Here is a 19,443-nt window from a genome sequence, read left to right as displayed (position 1 = left end):
GCCATGTGACGTCACTGAGCGATATTGTCGTCATATCGCTCAGTGTGTATATACTGCTGCTATGACATACAGGCACCCTATCATTGTTTAGGATTACATGTAAACAAAATTGAATTTGATTTCCAGTGGAGTATTTATAACACACGAAGTCTAAAATAGTGTAGTACTTTATAACACACAGTAATCATATAAAATCATAACCAGTCAAAATATGATAAAAAAAATAATGGTCACACTGAATTCTCATGAATGTTATTATGTGTATAATACAGCCCCAAACTCTTACAAAACATCATTGCTCTGCCAGCAGTTGTGGACATCCTCATATAGTGGTTTCTAGTGACAGGCATGCACAGTCACTATTGTAAGAGCCAGACCAGTGTCTGCCCTGCTTGTGTGGGTGTGTGCAGGAGAGGAGGGTCCAACTGCATACATGGGAGGGGGGAGTATGCATGACCCTGAACTAGGAAACACTAGCTAAGCTGCAGGCTCGGTGGTGGCTGGATCTGATCACCATGAGAGTTATCACCGCTGCTGTATTAAAGCTTAGCAGCAGGGTCAGCCTCCCCACTGTGAGTACCCCCGCGCTAGCACTCAGCAGCATGCATGTCACTGCCGCACACACTTCCTTGCACTTCCTTTTAGATCACTAAACAAATGTTTTTTTTTTTATGCAAGGTTCTCTTTGCTATGTTCTTGTCACTTTAAATCCTTGAGGTGACTACACTTAACTGTTTGTGTGCTGCAATAGAGAGAGGTGTATGTACTATTGTATGCTAACAAGTTACTATTTTGTTAAAATCCATATTATTTAGCAAATCATAAAGGTAGACAAGACTTGCAGGAATTTTTATGAGCATGAGAAGTGAAACTGACCTGTTGTGTAATTGGTTAACAAAACTATGTATTAAAATAGCTGCCAGTTTTATAATATAATGCTTTATGTACAGTATGTGTTATCTAAGTAGCAAAGGGCCCCATTTATTAACAAAAATATAACACCAGCGGCTTTTTTTGGTTTAGTATCACTGATACAAATGAAAATGCAGCTGGTATTCAGCAATACTTACCTCTCCGGCGAGGTCCAGCGCTGTCTCCCTCCTCAGTGACGTCCTTCGCCTAACAATGGGCTACTGAGTCCTACACATACATGGCATCTAGGCCCTCATTCCGAGTTGATCGGTCGCAAGGCGAATTTAGCAGAGTTACACACGCTAAGCCTACGCCTACTGGGAGTGTATCTTAGCTTCTTAAAATTGCGACCGATGTAATCGCAATATTGCGATTACAAACTACTTTGCAGTTTCTGAGTAACTTCAACCTTACTCTGCCTGTGCGTTCAGTTCAGTGCTTGTCGTTCCTGGTTTGACGTCACAAACACACCCAGCGTTCGCTCAGACACTCCCCCGTTTCTCCAGCCACTCCTGCGTTTTTTCCGGAAACGGTAGCGTTTTCAACCACACGCCCATAAAACGCAGTGTTTCCGCCCAGTAACACCCATTTCCTGTCAATCACATTACGATCGCCGGAGCGATGAAAAAGCCGTGAGTAAAAATACTATCTTCATTGTTAAATTACTTGGCGCAGTCGCAGTGCGAATATTGCGCATGCGTACTAAGCGGATTTTCATTGCGATGCGAGGAAAAATACCGAGCGAACGACTCGGAATGAGGGCCCTAGTCTGTGCATATGCATGACTCCTTCACCCAGCAGAGACCAGGCAATGCCCTTAAGGCTTTGCTGAACCTGTAACGGCAGCGCTGGGTCCCCATTGCTGGCAGGACCGTACCGCACACCTCTCGCCATCCATAGCTGGCGAGAGCAGTACAGGGGCAAACTGCGGTAAACTTAGCATAAGCTGGCACTTTGGTGTCACCTCTCGGCAGGTGACACCCTCCTTGGACGCCACTGGTGTGCTGCAATAACAATATTAGCAGCGCCACTCCCTCTGCAACATCATCTCAATCCACACTCCCTCTCTCTTCTTCTTCTCCCACACCAGCATTCAAGACTTCTGTCTCACTACCCCACCCTAACAGCTAACTACTGTACCAACCTGCATTGAGTGCTCTGAAACAGCACCTGTTCTTCAGAGCCAGACGGGATGTACTAAAGGGAAAATGTGATAAAAACCCCGTTTTCTGGGTTTTTATCACATTTTCATATGTACTGACACCCGACCGCCACATTTTCGCCGCACAGGGTATCGCTATATTTGCATGGTGATACCCTATAGAAGCCTATGGGCTTCTTATCGCCGACCGCTGCCTCCGCCGGCGCCGACTCCCCCCCCCCGGCCTGGACTCGGAAGATAATCTCCTCCTCCTAGCAACGCAGCCAGAGGTCCTTCCGGCTACAGGGGGGAGGAGGAGGCGCCGGGGAGGTGATGGAGACCCCCCGCACATCACCTCACAGGTATCACGGGGGGGCCTCGTCACCGCATTGCGATATTGATTGCATATGTTAATACATCCCGCCCACAATCAGCTCTCCTCACATTCTTAGCTCTTAACTCTGTACTCTCTTCTCATCTCTTCCCAGTTCACTGTATACCACCAACTTTACCTAGACTTTTTAAGGTCTTTTCATAACGCAGTGAAAACAGTAGAGAAACAGACCAGTGGAGAAGTTGCCCATGGCAACCAATCAGCATTAAAGTAACATTTAGAATTTGCATTCTATCTAATTGTACGGAGCAGCTGATTGGTTGCCAACTTCTCCACAGACTCACTTCTCTGCTCTTTTCATTGCTTCATGAATAGTCCCCTAAATTCCCATGAGCAGGGCCTTCTAGCCCCTTGTTCTCTCACTGCACTATACTTTACTCCAGTGCACCTCCACTCATGGGCCCTCATTCCGAGTTGTTCGCTCGCTAGCTGCTTTTAGCAGCATTGCACACGCTAGGCCGCCGCCCTCTGGGAGTGTATCTTAGCTTAGCAGAATAGCGAACGAAAGAGTAGCAGAATTGCGAATAAATAATTCTTAGCAGCTTCTGAGTAGCTCGAGACTTACTCCTACACTGCGATCTGCTCAGTCCGTTTCGTTCCTGGTTTGACGTCACAAACATGCCCTGCATTCGGCCAGCCACTCCCCCATTTCTCCAGACACTCCCGCGTTTTATCCTGGCACACCTGCGTTTTTCCGCACAATCCCAGAAAACGGTCAGTTTCCGCCCAGAAACACCCACTTCCTGTCAATCACACTCCGATCACTTCAACGATTAAATTTCTTCGTTCGGCCGTGAGTAAATCTATTAAGTTTTGTGCTAAAATACTTAGCGCATGCGCGCTGCGTACCATGCGCATGCGTATTTTTGCCTTAATCGCTCCGTTACGAAAATCGTCAACGAGCGAACAACTCGGAATGACCCCCATGGTTAGCAGCTCTGAACCTTTATGCCCGCCCTTCTCAGGGCAACGAGTCATTCCCCGACATGACAGCGCGCAGAATTGAATAGCACCGGGAGCTAATTCCCGGCGCTATTCACTCTGCGCTGAATTAAATTGAGTCCATAAAGTTTTTATATGACACTCACTTTGTCTTAATTGTTCAATGTGTGATATATTATCTATTATGGTCTGTTTGTACCTATTTACACTAAATTATATATATTTTTTTAATCTTCCTAATTATTCCTGTATGGCGCTACACTCTACAGACATCATATAAATTTTATAAAATTGCTATTTTCATTATCTGTTTCTTCTTTTTGTCAGTTGTATTAATAAAATGTTACATTATGTGAATATGTTGATTTTTTTTTTTTTTTTTAAATATTATTATTTCCACTGCAAATTGCATTTTATGTATTTATTCTGTCTGTACCCTGATTATGTTGCATGCCAACTAAAAATGTATGTTTGTCCTCTTATTGTATTTATAGAATGTTCCAGTAAATGCTTCATATGGAATTTGGAAATTACCCAGATCTATTGCAGCAGGAAAACATGGATATACGACACAATCTGACAGGCCAATCAGTCGCTATCCTATTCCGTACAAAAAAGACTTACCGTATGATATAGCGGAATTGATGGAAGATGTAGAGAGGAAGGTAATTATACAGTAGCTGTAGAAGCAATATTTCTCTAACGTCCTAAGTGGATGCTGGGGACTCCGTCAGGACCATGGGGAATAGCGGCTCCGCAGGAGACAGGGCACAAAAAGTAAGCTTTTAGGATCACATGGTGTGTACTGGCTCCTCCCCCTATGACCCTCCTCCAAGCCTCAGTTAGGTTTTTGTGCCCGTCCGAGCAGGGTGCAATCTAGGTGGCTCTCCTAAAGAGCTGCTTAGAAAAAGTTTTTTAGGTTTTTTATTTTCAGTGAGTCCTGCTGGCAACAGGCTCACTGCATCGAGGGACTTAGGGGAGAGAATTTCAACTCACCTGCGTGCAGGATGGATTGGATTCTTAGGCTACTGGACACCATTAGCTCCAGAGGGAGTCGGAACACAGGTCTCACCCTGGGGTTCGTCCCGGAGCCGCGCCGCCGACCCCCCTTACAGATGCTGAAGATTGAAGGTCCGGAAACAGGCGGCAGAAGGCTCTTCAGTCTTCATGAAGGTAGCGCACAGCACTGCAGCTGTGCGCCATTGTTGTCACACACTTCACACCAGACGGTCACGGAGGGTGCAGGGCGCTGCTGGGGGCGCCCTGGGCAGCAATATATAATACCTTTTATGGCAAAAGAATACATCACATATAGCCATTAAGGCTATATGTATGTATTTAACCCATGCCAAATGTCTAAAACTCCGGGAGAAAAGCCCGCCGGAATAGGGGGCGGGGCTTATTCTCCTCAGCACACAGCGCCATTTTCCTGCTCAGCTCCGCTGTGAGGAAGGCTCCCAGGACTCTCCCCTGCACTGCACTACAGAAACAGGGTAAAACAGAGAGGGGGGGCATATTTTGGCGATATTTTTATATATTTAAGCGGCTATAAGGAACAACACTTATATAGGGTTGTTCCCATATATATTATAGCGCTTGGGTGTGTGCTGGCAAACTCTCCCTCTGTCTCCCCAAAGGGCTAGTGGGGTCCTGTCTTCGATAAGAGCATTCCCTGTGTGTCTGCTGTGTGTCGGTACGTGTGTGTCGACATGTATGAGGACGATGTTGGCGTGGAGGCAGAGCAATTGCCGATAATGGTGATGTCACCCCCCAGGGAGTCGACACCGGAATGGATGGCTTTGTTTATGGAATTACGTGATAATGTCAGCACATTACAAAAATCAGTTGACGACATGAGACGGCCGGAAAACCAGTTGGTACCTGCCCAGGCGTCTCAGACACCGTCAGGGGCTGTAAAGCGCCCTTTACCTCAGTCGGTCGACACAGACCCAGACACAGACACTGAATCTAGTGTCGACGGTGATGAAACAAACGTATTTTCAAGTAGGGCCACACGTTATATGATCACGGCAATGAAGGAGGCTTTGCATATCTCTGATACTACAAGTACCACAAAAAGGGGTATTATGTGGGGGGTGAAAAAACTACCTGTAGTTTTTCCTGAATCAGAGGAATTAAATGATGTATGTGATGAAGCGTGGGTTAACCCAGATAGAAAAATGCTAATTTCAAAAAAGTTATTAGCATTATACCCTTTCCCGCCAGAGGTTAGGGCGCGCTGGGAAACACCCCCTAGGGTGGATAAGGCGCTCACACGCTTATCGAAACAAGTGGCGTTACCGTCTCCTGATACGGCCGCCCTCAAGGATCCAGCTGATAGGAGGCTGGAAACTACCCTGAAAAGTATATACACTCATACTGGTGTTATACTGCGACCGGCCATCGCCTCAGCCTGGATGTGCAGTGCTGGGGTCGTCTGGTTGGATTCCCTGACTGAAAATATTGATACCCTGGATAGGGACAGTATTTTATTGACTATAGAGCAATTAAAGGATGCTTTCCTTTATATGCGAGATGCGCAGAGAGATATTTGCACTCTGGCATCGAGAGTAAATGCGATGTCCATATCTGCCAGAAGGAGTTTATGGACGCGACAGTGGTCAGGTGATGCGGATTCCAAACGACATATGGAAGTATTGCCGTATAAAGGGGAGGAATTATTTGGCGTCGGTCTATCGGATCTGGTGGCTACGGCAACTGCCGGAAAATCCACTTTTTTACCTCAGACCCCCTCCCAACAGAAAAAGACACCGTCTTTTCAGCCGCAGTCCTTTCGTTCCTATACGAACAAGCGGACAAAAGGACAGTCATATCTGCCTCGGGGCAGAGGAAGGGGTAAGAGAGGGCAGCAAGCAGCCCCTGCCCAGGAACAGAAGCCCTCCCAGGGTTCTGCAAAGCCCTCAGCATGACGCTGGGGCCTTACAAGCGGACTCAGGAACGGTGGGGGGTCGACTCAAGAATTTCAGCGCACAGTGGGCTTGCTCACAGGTGGACCCCTGGATTCTACAGGTAGTATCTCAGGGTTACAGGTTGGAATTCGAGAAGTCTCCCCCTCGCCGGTTCCTAAAGTCTGCTTTGCCAACGTCTCCCTCGGACAGGGCGACGGTATTGGAAGCCATTCACAAGCTGTTTGCTCAGCAGGTGATAGTCAAGGTACCCCTCCTACAACAGGGAAAGGGGTATTACTCCACGCTATTTGTGGTACCGAAGCCGGACGGCTCGGTAAGACCTATTCTAAATCTCAAATCTTTGAACCTGTACATACAAAAATTCAAGTTCAAGATGGAGTCACTCAGAGCAGTGATAGCGAATCTGGAAGAAGGGGACTTTATGGTGTCCCTGGACATAAAGGACGCTTACCTGCATGTCCCAATTTGCCCTTCACATCAAGGGTACCTCAGGTTCGTGGTGCAAAACTGTCATTATCAGTTTCAGACGCTGCCGTTTGGATTGTCCACGGCACCTCGGGTCTTTACCAAGGTAATGGCCGAAATGATGATCCTTCTACGAAGAAGAGGCGTATTAATTATCCCTTACTTGGACGATCTCCTGATAAGGGCAAGATCCAGAGAACAGCTGGAAGACGGAGTAGCACTAACCCAACTAGTGCTGCAACAACACGGGTGGATTCTGAATTTTCCAAAATCTCAGTTGACCCCGACGACACGTCTGCTGTTCCTGGGAATGATTCTGGACACGGTTCAGAAAAAGGTGTTTCTTCCGGAGGAGAAAGCCAGGGAGTTATCCGAACTTGTCAGGAACCTCCTAAAACCAGGGACAGTGTCTGTGCATCAATGCACAAGAGTCCTGGGAAAGATGGTGGCTTCTTACGAAGCGATTCCATTCGGCAGATTCCACGCACGAACTTTTCAGTGGGATCTGCTGGACAAATGGTCCGGATCGCATCTGCAGATGCATCAGCGGATAACCTTATCGCCACGGACAAGGGTGTCTCTTCTCTGGTGGTTGCAGAGTGCTCATCTGTTAGAGGGCCGCAGATTCGGCATACAGGACTGGGTCCTGGTGACCACGGATGCCAGTCTGAGAGGCTGGGGAGCGGTCACACAAGGAAGAAACTTCCAGGGAGTATGGTCAAGCCTGGAGATGTCTCTTCACATAAATATACTGGAGCTAAGAGCGATTTACAATGCTCTAAGTCTGGCAAAACCCCTGCTTCAGGGTCAGCCGGTGTTGATCCAGTCGGACAACATCACGGCAGTCGCCCACGTAAACAGACAGGGCGGCACAAGAAGCAGGACAGCAATGGCAGAAGCTGCAAGGATTCTTCGCTGGGCGGAAGATCATGTGATAGCACTGTCAGCAGTATTCATTCCGGGAGTGGACAACTGGGAAGCAGACTTCCTCAGCAGACACGATCTACACCCGGGAGAGTGGGGACTTCATCCAGAAGTCTTCCACATGATTGTGAACCGTTGGGAAAAACCAATGGTGGATATGATGGCGTCCCGCCTCAACAAAAAACTGGACAGGTATTGCGCCAGGTCAAGAGATCCTCAGGCAATAGCTGTGGACGCTCTGGTAACACCGTGGGTGTTCCAGTCAGTGTATGTGTTCCCTCCTCTGCCTCTCATACCAAAAGTACTGAGAATTATACGGCAAAAGGGAGTAAGAACGATACTAGTGGCTCCGGATTGGCCAAGAAGAACTTGGTACCCGGAACTTCAAGAGATGCTCACGGAGGATCCGTGGCCTCTACCTCTAAGACGGGACCTGCTTCAGCAGGGACCGTGTCTATTCCAAGACTTACCGCGGCTGCGTTTGACGGCATGGCGGTTGAACGCCGAATTCTAAAGGAAAAAGGCATTCCGGAAGAGGTCATTCCTACACTGGTAAAGGCCAGGAAGGAGGTGACTGCACAACATTATCACCGCATTTGGAGGAAATATGTTGCGTGGTGTGAGGCCAGGAAGGCCCCCACGGAGGAATTTCAACTGGGTCGATTCCTACATTTCCTGCAAACAGGATTGTCTATGGGCCTAAAATTGGGGTCCATTAAGGTTCAAATTTCGGCCCTGTCGATTTTCTTCCAGAAAGAATTGGCTTCAGTTCCTGAAGTCCAGACTTTTGTAAAAGGAGTACTACATATACAGCCCCCGGTTGTGCCCCCAGTGGCACCGTGGGATCTTAATGTAGTCTTGGATTTTCTAAAATCCCATTGGTTTGAGCCGCTCAAATCGGTGGAGATGAAGTATCTTACATGGAAAGTAACCATGCTACTGGCCCTGGCTTCAGCCAGGAGAGTATCAGAATTGGCGGCTTTATCATATAAGAGCCCATATCTGATTTTCCATACGGACAGGGCAGAACTGCGGACGCGTCCTCATTTTCTGCCTAAGGTGGTGTCAGCGTTTCACCTGAACCAGCCTATTGTGGTGCCTGCGGCTACTAACGAGTTGGAGGATTCCAAGTTGTTGGACGTGGTCCGGGCATTGAAAATATATATTTCAAGAACGGCGGGAGTCAGAAAGTCTGACTCACTGCTTATATTGTATGCACCCAACAAGATGGGTGCTCCTGCTTCTAAGCAGACGATTGCTCGTTGGATTTGTAGCACAATTCAACTTGCACATTCTGTGGCAGGCTTGCCACAACCTAAATCTGTCAAGGCCCATTCCACAAGGAAAGTGGGCTCATCCTGGGCGGCTGCCCGGGGAGTCTCGGCATTACAACTCTGCCGAGCTGCTACTTGGTCAGGGGCAAACACGTTTGCAAAATTCTACAAATTTGATACCCTGGCTGAGGAGGACCTTGAGTTCTCTCATTCGGTGCTGCAGAGTCATCCGCACTCTCCCGCCCGTTTGGGAGCTTTGGTATAATCCCCATGGTCCTGACGGAGTCCCCAGCATCCACTTAGGACGTTAGAGAAAATAAGAATTTACTTACCGATAATTCTATTTCTCGTAGTCCGTAGTGGATGCTGGGCGCCCATCCCAAGTGCGGATTGTCTGCAATACTTGTACATAGTTATTGTTACAAAAAAATCGGGTTGTTATTTGTTGTGAGCCGTCTGTTCAGAGGCTCCTACGTTTGTCATACTGTTAACTGGGTTCAGATCACAAGTTGTACGGTGTGATTGGTGTGGCTGGTATGAGTCTTACCCGGGGTTCAATATCCTTCCTTATTGTGTACGCTCGTCCGGGCACAGTACCTAACTGAGGCTTGGAGGAGGGTCATAGGGGGAGGAGCCAGTACACACCATGTGATCCTAAAAGCTTACTTTTTGTGCCCTGTCTCCTGCGGAGCCGCTATTCCCCATGGTCCTGACGGAGTCCCCAGCATCCACTACGGACTACGAGAAATAGAATTATCGGTAAGTAAATTCTTATTATCTCAATTTTAAATGTGGATTAAATATACCCTTGAAATACATGTTATTATAATAAAGCTTTACAGTAGTTGATCAAATTTGATTTTTAAATCTGCAGTGATATTCAAATCTGATTGAAAAAAACACAAAGTATTCCTTAATTAATTATTTACTTGTGTAGTATTTTTAGAGATGGTTTATTAGTAAGGCTAACCAGGACCAACTCCATTTTGCTCTTGGGAAAAAGCATATCTTCTTAGAATTCAGATTCCTAAGAATAAATGTATAACAACACAAATGAGGGGATGTAGTTATGTGACTGGTGGTCTGGAGACCACCGGTCACAACACCTCCCCCTACATCCCGCACGCTGAGAAAAAAATAGGTGCAGGATCAAGGGAATCCTATACAATATGAATTCAACTTACAATAATTTAAACTAGGCAATGTAGTATTTTCCAATCTTCTCAGTATGATCCTCTCAAAAGTTATAGAAAATTCAAATTTTGGGCAGGTACACCATCAGAAACTCCATGTTTTAGAACACTTAGGGATTTATATACTAATTGTCAGATGCAGTCTACACTAATGAGTAAAAGTAGAGCTTTGTGGTAAAAGAATCAGCTCATGGGCCAAATAGTATTCCTGATAAAATGTGTGGCTGTCTGTTTTTTGTAGTTTTGCACTGGAATGGGACAATATGTTACATGTATACTAAACAGTTGACTGCTCCTTCACAATCTTTCCCCCTACATATAAAGCAGGGATGGGGAACCTTCGGCCCTCCTGCTGTTGTTCAACTACACATCCCAGCATGCCCTGCAATAGTTTTAGCATGACCAAATAGCAAAACTGTAGCAAGGCAGGCTGGTATGTGTAGTTCAACAACAGCTGGAGGGCCAGAGGTTCTCCACCCCTGATATAAAGTATAGAGGTGGAGATTCCCCTGTCTGAAACCTCCTTTACCTGAATGGTTAAACATGGCAAAGCACTCCTACAAGTACAGCTATAGCTCTACGTAAGCACTGCCTGTGCTTCATGTAATAGATGAGAGGCTCTTAGAGATGGACCCGTCACCTACTTATTATACAAAGGGAGAAGTTTGTTTAAAGCAGGGCATGACAGATAGATTTTAGAGTTTCTATTAGTTATTGCTTTCTTCTACTGAGTTTAGCATTATTATTTAGCCTCTGATCAGTCTAGGGACTGGAAAGGAATAGACCTCACGTAAGCAGTGAAGGAAACGGATTATGATATCAAACGTCCCACCTGACTCGATTTCAGCGGAATAGTCTTAATTTAAGGGGAATATCCTGCAGTTAGCATGTTTGTCCCGAAAGTCAAGAGGTATGTTCTTGTTCACCATGGAGCACGTGCCACAGGCAAAGCCAGACTTGCCCATGGTAATTAAACAGTGATTTTCAAGGGATGGGTGCAGAGGGAGGCCTAGTGTTTTGTTTTGTATTACTATGCCTGTTGGGTATCCGGTCTCTAGGTTGACCACACTTAGACATTGTTGACCTAGGTCGAACACTATTGGTCGACAGTAAGTAGGTCAACATGGTCTCTTTGTCGACATGTTCCCAGGTTGACATGACAGAAGGTCGACATTAGTTTTTTTACCTTTTTCTCTTACGTCCCAGAGGATGCTGGGGACTCCGTAAGGACCATGGGGTATAGACAGGCTCCGCAGGAGACATGGGTACTCTAAAGACTTTAGATGGGTGTGCACTGGCTCCTCTCTCTATGCCCCTCCTCCAGACCTCAGTTAGATCCTGTGCCCAGAGGAGACTGGATGCACTGCAGGGGAGCTCTACTGAGTTTCTCTGAAAATACTTTTTGTTAGGTTTTTTATTTTCAGGGAGCACTGCTGGCAACAGGCTCCCTGCATCGTGGGACTGAGGGGAGAGAAGCAGACTTACTTAACTGATAGGCTCTGCTTCTTAGGCTACTGGACACCATTAGCTCCAGAGGGTCGGAACACAGGTGTCGTCCTCGCTGTTCGTCCCAGAGCCGCGCCACCGTCCTCCTCACAGAGCCGGAAGATAGAAGCCGGGTGAGTATAAGAAGAAAGAAGACTTCACAGGCGGCAGATGACTTCAGATCTTCACTGAGGTACCGCGCAGCGGTAACGCTGCGCGCCATTGCTCCCACACATACACACACAGAAGGCACTGTACAGGTGCATGGCGCAGGGGGGGCGCCCTGGGCAGTAATATTAACCTCAAGGGACACTGGCTAATATATTAGATACTGCGGAGGCAGTATATTGAAACCCCCCCCCCCGCCAGTATAAAGAATTTGAGCGGGACCGAAGCCCGCCGTTGAGGGGGTGGAGCTTGATCCTCCAGCACTAACCAGCGCCCTTTTTCTCCACAGCAGGATGCAGAGAAGCTGCTCCCCGGACTCTCCCCTGCTGAGCAAGTACAGAGGGCAAAAAAGAGGGAGGGGGCACATTTAATTGGCGCAGTGAGTGTATTGTTTATTCTATAATAGAGCGCTGTACAGTCTGGGATTTTATTCCAGTGTCCAGTGGCGCTGGGTGTGTGCTGGCATACTCTCTCTCTCTCTCTCTCCAAAAGGCCTTATTGGGGGGCTGTCCCCATAGTTGTATATCCCAGTGTGTGTGGGGGTGTCAGTACGTGTGTGTCGACATGTCTGAAGCGGAAGGCTCGTCTAAGGAGGAGGTGGAGCAGATGATTGTCGTGTCTCCGTCGGCAACGCCGACACCTGATTGGTTGGATATGTGTAATGTTTTAAATGCAAATGTGTCTTTATTACATAAAAGATTGGACAAAGCAGAGTCCAGGGATAGAACAGGGAGTCAATCCATGGCTTTGACTGTGTCACAAGGCCCTTCGGGCTCTCATAAACGTCCCCTGTCCCAGGTAGCAGACACTGATACCGACACGGATTCTGACTCCAGTGTCGACTACGATGATGCCAGGTTACACCCAAGGGTGGCCAAAAGCATTCATTATATGATTATTGCAATAAAAGATGTTTTGCATATCACAGAGGACCCCTCGGTGCCTGACACGAGGGTATGCATGTATAAGGAAAAGAAACCTGAGGTAACCTTTCCCCCATCTCATGAGCTGAACGCTTTATTTGAAAAAGCTTGGGAAACTCTGGACAAGAAACTGCAGATTCCCAAGAGAATTCTTATGGCGTATCCTTTCCCCGCACAGGACAGGTTACGGTGGGAATCCTTGCCCAGGGTGGACAAGGCTTTAACGCGCTTGTCCAAAAAGGTGGCGCTACCGTCTCCAGACACGGCAGCCCTCAAGGATCCTGCTGATCGCAGACAGGAGACTACCTTAAAATCAATTTATACACATACGGGTGCCTTGCTCAGACCGGCAGTAGCGTCGGCATGGGTTTGTAGCGCAATAGCAGCATGGGCAGATAACTTGTCATCTGACATTGACACCCTAGATAAGGATAGCATTTTATTGACCTTGGGTCATATTAAAGACGCAGCGTTATATATGAGAGACGCTGCGAAAGACGTTGGACTGTTGGGTTCAAGAGCCAATGCCATGGCAATTTCTGGTAGGCGAGCCCTGTGGACCCGCCAATGGACGGGTGATGCCGATTCAAAGAGACATATGGAAACTTTGCCTTACAAGGGTGAGGTTTTATTTGGGGAGGGCCTCGCGGACCTGGTTTCCACAGCTACCGCGGGTAAATCTTTTTTGCCTTATGTTCCGCCACAGCAAAAGAAAACACCTCAATATCAGATGCAGTCCTTTCGGTCGCATAAGTCCAGAAGAGGTCGGGGCTCTTCCTTCCTCGCCAGAGGTAAGGGTAGAGGGAAAAGAATGCCTGCTACGGCTGGTTCCCAGGAACAGAAGTACTCCCCGGCTTCTACAAAATCCACCGCATGACGCTGGGGCTCCACTGCGGGAGTCCGGGCGGGTGGGGGCACGTCTTCGACTCTTCAGCCAGGTCTGGGTTCTGTCAGATTTGGATCCTTGGGCGATAGAAATTGTATCCCAAGGCTACAAACTGGAATTCGAAGAAGTGCCTCCTCGTCGATTTTTCAAATCGACTTTGCCAGCTTCTCCACCAGAGAGGGAAATAGTTTTAGCTGCAATACAAAAGCTGTGTCGACAGCAGGTGATTATCAAGGTTCCCCTAATACAACAGGGAAAAGGGTACTATTCAACCCTATTTGTGGTCCCGAAACCGGATGGCTCGGTCAGACCCTTTCTGAATCTAAAATCCCTAAACCTGTATCTAAAAAGGTTCAAATTCAAGATGGAATCTCTCTGGGCAGTGATCTCCAGCCTGGAAGGGGGGATTTTATAGTATCACTAGACATAAAGGATGCATACCTTCATGTCCCCATTTATCCTCCTCATCAGGCGTACCTGAGATTCGCTGTACAGGACTGTCATTACCAGTTTCAGACGTTGCTGTTTGAGCTGTCAAAGGCCCCCGAGGATTTTCACCAAGGTAATGGCGGAAATGATGGTGCTCCTACGCAGACAAGAAGTCACAATTATCCCATACTTGGACGATCTCCTGATAAAAGCGAGATCGAGAGATCAGTTGCTGAAAAGCGTGTCACTCTCCCTGAGAGTGCTGCAGCAACACGGCTGGATCCTAAATCTGCCAAAAGTCGCAGTTGATTCCAACGACTCGGCTATCATTTTTAGGCATGATTCTGGACACGGAAAAGAAGAGGGTTTTTCTCCCAACGGAAAAGGCCAGGAACTCCAGATCATGGTCAGAGACCTGTTAAAGCCAAAAAGAGTGTCAGTTCATCAATGCACTCGAGTACTGGGAAAGATGGTGGTGTCCTACGAGGCCATCCCCTTCGACAGGTTCCATGCGAGGACATTTAAGTGGGACCTTCTGGACAAGTGGTCGGGGTCCCATCTACAAATACATCAGAAAATAAGCCTGTCCCCCAGGGCCAGGGTGTCTCTCCTGTGGTGGCTGCAGAGTGCTCACCTTCTAGAGGGTCGCAGGTTCGGCATTCAAGACTGGGTTCTGGTAACCACGGACGCGAGCCTCCGAGGATGGGGAGCAGTCACACAAGGAAGACATTTTCAGGTACTGTGGTCAAGCCAGGAGGCTTGTCTAAACATCAACGTGCTGGAATTAAGGGCCATATACAACGGCCTACGACAAGCGCATACTCTTCTTCGCGGCCTACCTGTTCTGATTCAATCGGACAACGTCACAGCAGTGGCTCATGTAAACCGCCAAGGCGGGACAAGGAGCAGAGTGGCAATGGCGGAAGCCACCAGGATTCTTCGCTGGGCGGAAAATCACGTAAGCGCGCTGTCAGCAGTCTTCATTCCGGGAGTGGACAACTGGGAAGCAGACTTCCTCAGCAGACACGATCTCCATCCAGGAGAGTGGGGTCTTCATCAAGAAGTTTTTGCAGAGATAACAAGTTGTTGGGGGCTTCCTCAAATAGACATGATGGCGTCGCGCCTCAACAAGAAACTTCGGAGGTATTGTTCCAGGTCAAGGGACCCTCAGGCTGTAGCGGTAGACGCCCTGGTGACACCCTGGGTGTTTCCGTCGGTCTATGTATTCCCTCCTCTTCCACTCATCTCAAAAATACTGAGAATCATAAGACGAAACAGAGTCCAGACAATACTCATTGTTCCGGATTGACCTCGAAGGGCCTGGTATTCAGATTTTCAGGAAATGCTCACAGAAGATCTGTGGCCTCTTCCTCCCAGGGAGGACCTGTTGCAGCAGGGGCCCTGCGTGTTCCAAGACTTACCGCGGTTACGTTTGACGGCATGGCGGTTGAACGCCAAATCTTAGCTAGGAAAGGTATTTCGGGGGAAGTCATCCCTACTCTGATAAAAGCTAGGAAGGAGGTGACGGTGAAGCATTATCACCGTATCTGGAGGAAATATGTATCTTGGTGTGAAACCAAGAATGCTCCTACGGAAGATTTCCACCTGGGCAGTTTTCTCCACTTTTTTGCAGACAGGAGTGATATGGGCCTGAAGTTAGGCTCCATTAAGGTGCAGATTTCGGCCCTGTCAATATTCTTTCAGAAGGAACTGGCTTCTCTCCCAGAAGTCCAGACTTTTGTAAAGGGAGTGCTGCACATCCAGCCTCCTTTTGTGCCCCCAGTGGCACCATGGGACCTTAACGTGGTGTTACAGTTCCTTAAGTCACACTGGTTTGAACCTCTTCAAACAGTTGAGTTAAATTTTCTCACTTGGAAAGTGGTCATGTTGTTAGCCTTATACAGATACAGTTGGAGAAGGGTCTCAAACTGTATGAACCTGGCGCTATATATATATTTTTTTTTTAACATAATTTTTTATTGAAGCAATATATGCAATACATACATAAACATTCCCTGTAATTCAAATTTTCAGTAGAAGGGTAACATATGAAAACAAAACAAGGGAGAATACAGTTGAGTCCGTAATCGAGAGACATATCCATTATAAGTAAGCAACAGTATCACATCTGCATGAAGCATGTCCCCGGAGACCACAGGCTCCACCGAACCAAAATCCAGCTCAGTCGATTGACCCGGACTTATACATAAGAAGAGAAAAAAAAAAAAAATTGTGTCCGTACCTTATTTCCCCACCCATCCGCCCCCGAAGCCCCGAGTCACAGTCAATTTTTAAAGCACAATCGGCGGATCTCCCGCAGCCATTCTAGTTAGAAACCATTCTGTATTGGAAAAGGAGTCATGGAGCTGTTTCCTAACCGTTATCGACAAGGTCGTTATATAGCTCTCCCAAACTTCAAAAAAGTTTTGTATCTTAGTATCTTTTTCCAGCAGGACGCTTATCCACTCCATTCTAAAGAGGTAGAATAGTTTGGCTTTAAATAATGATAGAGTAGGTGGATCCCTAGCTATCCACACTTGCAGAATGGCCTTCCTAGCCGCTATACTAACTGCCAGCAGCAGCTTTTTACTGCCCAAAGAGAGGCGTTGATTCGGTGGTAGGATACCGAAAAGCGCCCACTCCGGAGACAACCTCCAATAGTTCACCAGATTGGCCGTCAAGTAGTTTCTTATATGTATCCAAAACTGTCTGATTATAGGGCATGTCCACAGGCAGTGAAATAGATCCGCCTGAAGAGTGCCACACTTCCAACATGCATGTGTGTCAGCAAGTCCTATTATGTGTCGTCTATGAGGTGATAAATAAGTCCTATGTAAAATATTAAGAGACATTTCTTTATACCTAGAAGAGGGAAATAATTTGCAGGCCTTAACATGTGCCGCAAGTAAGTCCGTAGTCCCAATGTCTGGGAGACAATCCTTCCAAGACATAATACCTCCCAGTCCCCTCGAGTAGTCTAGGACGTTTCGAAAGTACCCATATGCAGTCGAAATTGCCTTATGAACCTTAGGGGTTTGTTTCAGCATTCTATCCAACGGATTGTCCCAATCCCCAGGTGAAAAACATCCAATAATGGATGAAACATAGTGATGAGCCAAAAGAAAGGCCACAGGATAGGCCAACAAAGTTGGATATTTAGTAGTGGCCTCCTGGAACGTGAGCGGCCTCAAGCTCCGCATATCCACTAGATCACCTATCCTGGACACACCCCCCCAACCGCCATATATTAAACGGATATTGTGCCCGACCATCCTGGAAGTCAGGATTAGCCATGAACGGAAGATGTAATGATTTGTGGGCATTTAGATCAAGTTTATGTCGCATATCCGTCCATAGCTTTTTAATGTTCCACAGTAGTGGGTTTCTCCTCAGCTCCTCGGACACCTCCCGAGCGTGTAGCTGTAGAAAGGTAATTAGATCCCCCCTTGTAAAAATTCCCTATCTAAGTCTGTGTTTGTGTACGTATTGTCATTATGCATCCAGTCATGGAGGTATCGTAGTTGGGCCGCTTGGGAGTACCAGAAAATATTAGGGAAGTTAATTCCTCCATTTCCTGCAGTCTGCTGGAGTTTGATCAACGCTATGCGCGGTCTCCTTCCCTGCCAAATAAATCTTCTAAAAAGAAAATTGAGACGTTGAACGTCTTTAGGTAGAAGTACATGCGGCATGGCTTGAATGAAGTACATCAAACGGGGGAATGATATCATCTTAATCAAGCTAGCCCTCCCCATATATGATGAAGGCATAGATTTCCAGGTCTCAAATTCTGTTTCAATTGTTCGGATGGCCGAGGTAAAATTTAGGGCATATAATCGCTCCGGTTTTCTCGATATTCGAATCCCTAGATAAGTTAGTTTATCTGATCTCCATTGCAATGGTAGGTTCCTCACCCCATGTTTCAAAAATGAACCATTCCCCAATCTGAGTGCCACCGATTTTGCCCAGTTAACATTGAAGCCCGAAACTTGTCCATAAGCCTGCAGTAAATTAAATATATGGGTCAATGAAGCCTCCGGGTCTGAGATATAAAGCAGTAGATCATCGGCAAATGCAGTAAGTTTTAGGTCTCTGCGACCAACCTGAATTCCCTGAAACTGAGTATCACTTAACAGCAAACGGTGTAGGGGATCTATGGCCAGGTTGAACAGCAGAGGAGACAAGGGGCAACCCTGCCGCGTGCGCCCGCGCATAACCACCGGGCTGCTAATATGTCCATTAAGGTTGAGGGTAGTAGAGGGGGAATCATGTAGGTAGCGAATAATATCAATGAAGTCTTGGTGGAATAGTCTACGTTCTAAGACCTTGAATAGATGGGGCCAAAGTACTGTATCGAAGGCCTTAGTGGTGTCTAAACTGAGGAGTATATTCCTGGATTGGGGCGATTGAGCAGAAGCTATAACAGCAGCGACCGCCGCCCTAATTCCCTTAACCGAATGTGTATTGCGAACAAAGCCAAGCTGGTGATTAGTTAAAGTGTGGGGGAGAATAGTTTGTAGCCGATCTGCCAAAATCTTAGTAAATAGCTTTATGTCGGTATTTAATAACGTAATGGGCCTGTAAGAGGTCACCAATTGTGGGTCCTGTGCGGGTTTAGGGATTAGAATAGTATGTGCTGTTGTGAAGTGGTGAAAGGGGGTGCGATGCTGCAAAAGGCTGTTGAACAGTTCCAGCAGAGTCGGAACCACGTGAGGCTGAAGGATTTTATAAAATTCATTGGAGAGGCCGTCAGGGCCTGGAGACTTGTGCAATTTGAGTTTGGATATTGCCGAGACTAGTTCCTCCTCAGTGATAGCTCTCACCAGTAAATCCGACTGTGCATTCGTTATTGGTGGTACTACTGTGTCTGGTAGAAGCGTGGTATGGGTAGTTTCGCTGAAGGGGAGATCAGAGTATAAGTCAGCAAAATAAGATTCAAAATGATCTAATATGGCAGGGGAGCTGGTAAGGAGTTGTCCCGAGGCTCGGTGTCTAACAGCTGTTATGAATTTGCGAGTGGTTTTTTTCCTAGCCATATTTGCCAGTAGTCGACCTGACTTATTTCTCCATTGGTAATATTTATGAGAAGAAAATACCACGTCACGCTTTGCTTGCGCTAACAAATGGTCATTTAAGAGTTGCTTAGCCTGTAAATAAAGCTGCAAAGACTCCTCAGTCTGCAGGGTAAGGTGACGCTGCAGTGCATCAGTTAATTCTGATTGTAAGGCGTTCTAAATCGCCAAATTTTTCTTTTTCAATCTATGAACATACTCAATAATTTGACCCCTTAGAACTGCTTTTGCCGCACCCCAAAGAATAGTTGGGCGGTCCCAGTGTTCCAGGTTATCGTCTAAATAGTTGGCCCAATTCGTTATCAAAA

The 19,443-nt window shown here is 47.0% G+C and overlaps 1 protein-coding gene across 1 annotated transcript in view; it reads left to right on the top strand.

Annotated features, from left to right (window-relative positions):
- The first annotated feature begins 463 nt into the window (after positions 1–463).
- The window catches only part of LOC134926769 (uncharacterized), a 42,465-nt gene continuing 23,485 nt past the window's right edge, over positions 464–19,443 (top strand). Inside the window, exons 1-2 of the mRNA XM_063921019.1 lie at positions 464–572; positions 3,884–4,054. Of these exons, the coding sequence (XP_063777089.1) occupies positions 516–572; positions 3,884–4,054 (228 nt within the window). The 5' untranslated portion in view covers positions 464–515. The remainder of the gene's footprint in view (positions 573–3,883; positions 4,055–19,443) is intronic.

This window comes from Pseudophryne corroboree, chromosome 1, assembly GCF_028390025.1.
Source record: "Pseudophryne corroboree isolate aPseCor3 chromosome 1, aPseCor3.hap2, whole genome shotgun sequence".
Classification (NCBI taxonomy): domain Eukaryota; kingdom Metazoa; phylum Chordata; class Amphibia; order Anura; family Myobatrachidae; genus Pseudophryne; species Pseudophryne corroboree.
This window is presented reverse-complemented; position numbering and strand designations above follow the sequence as displayed.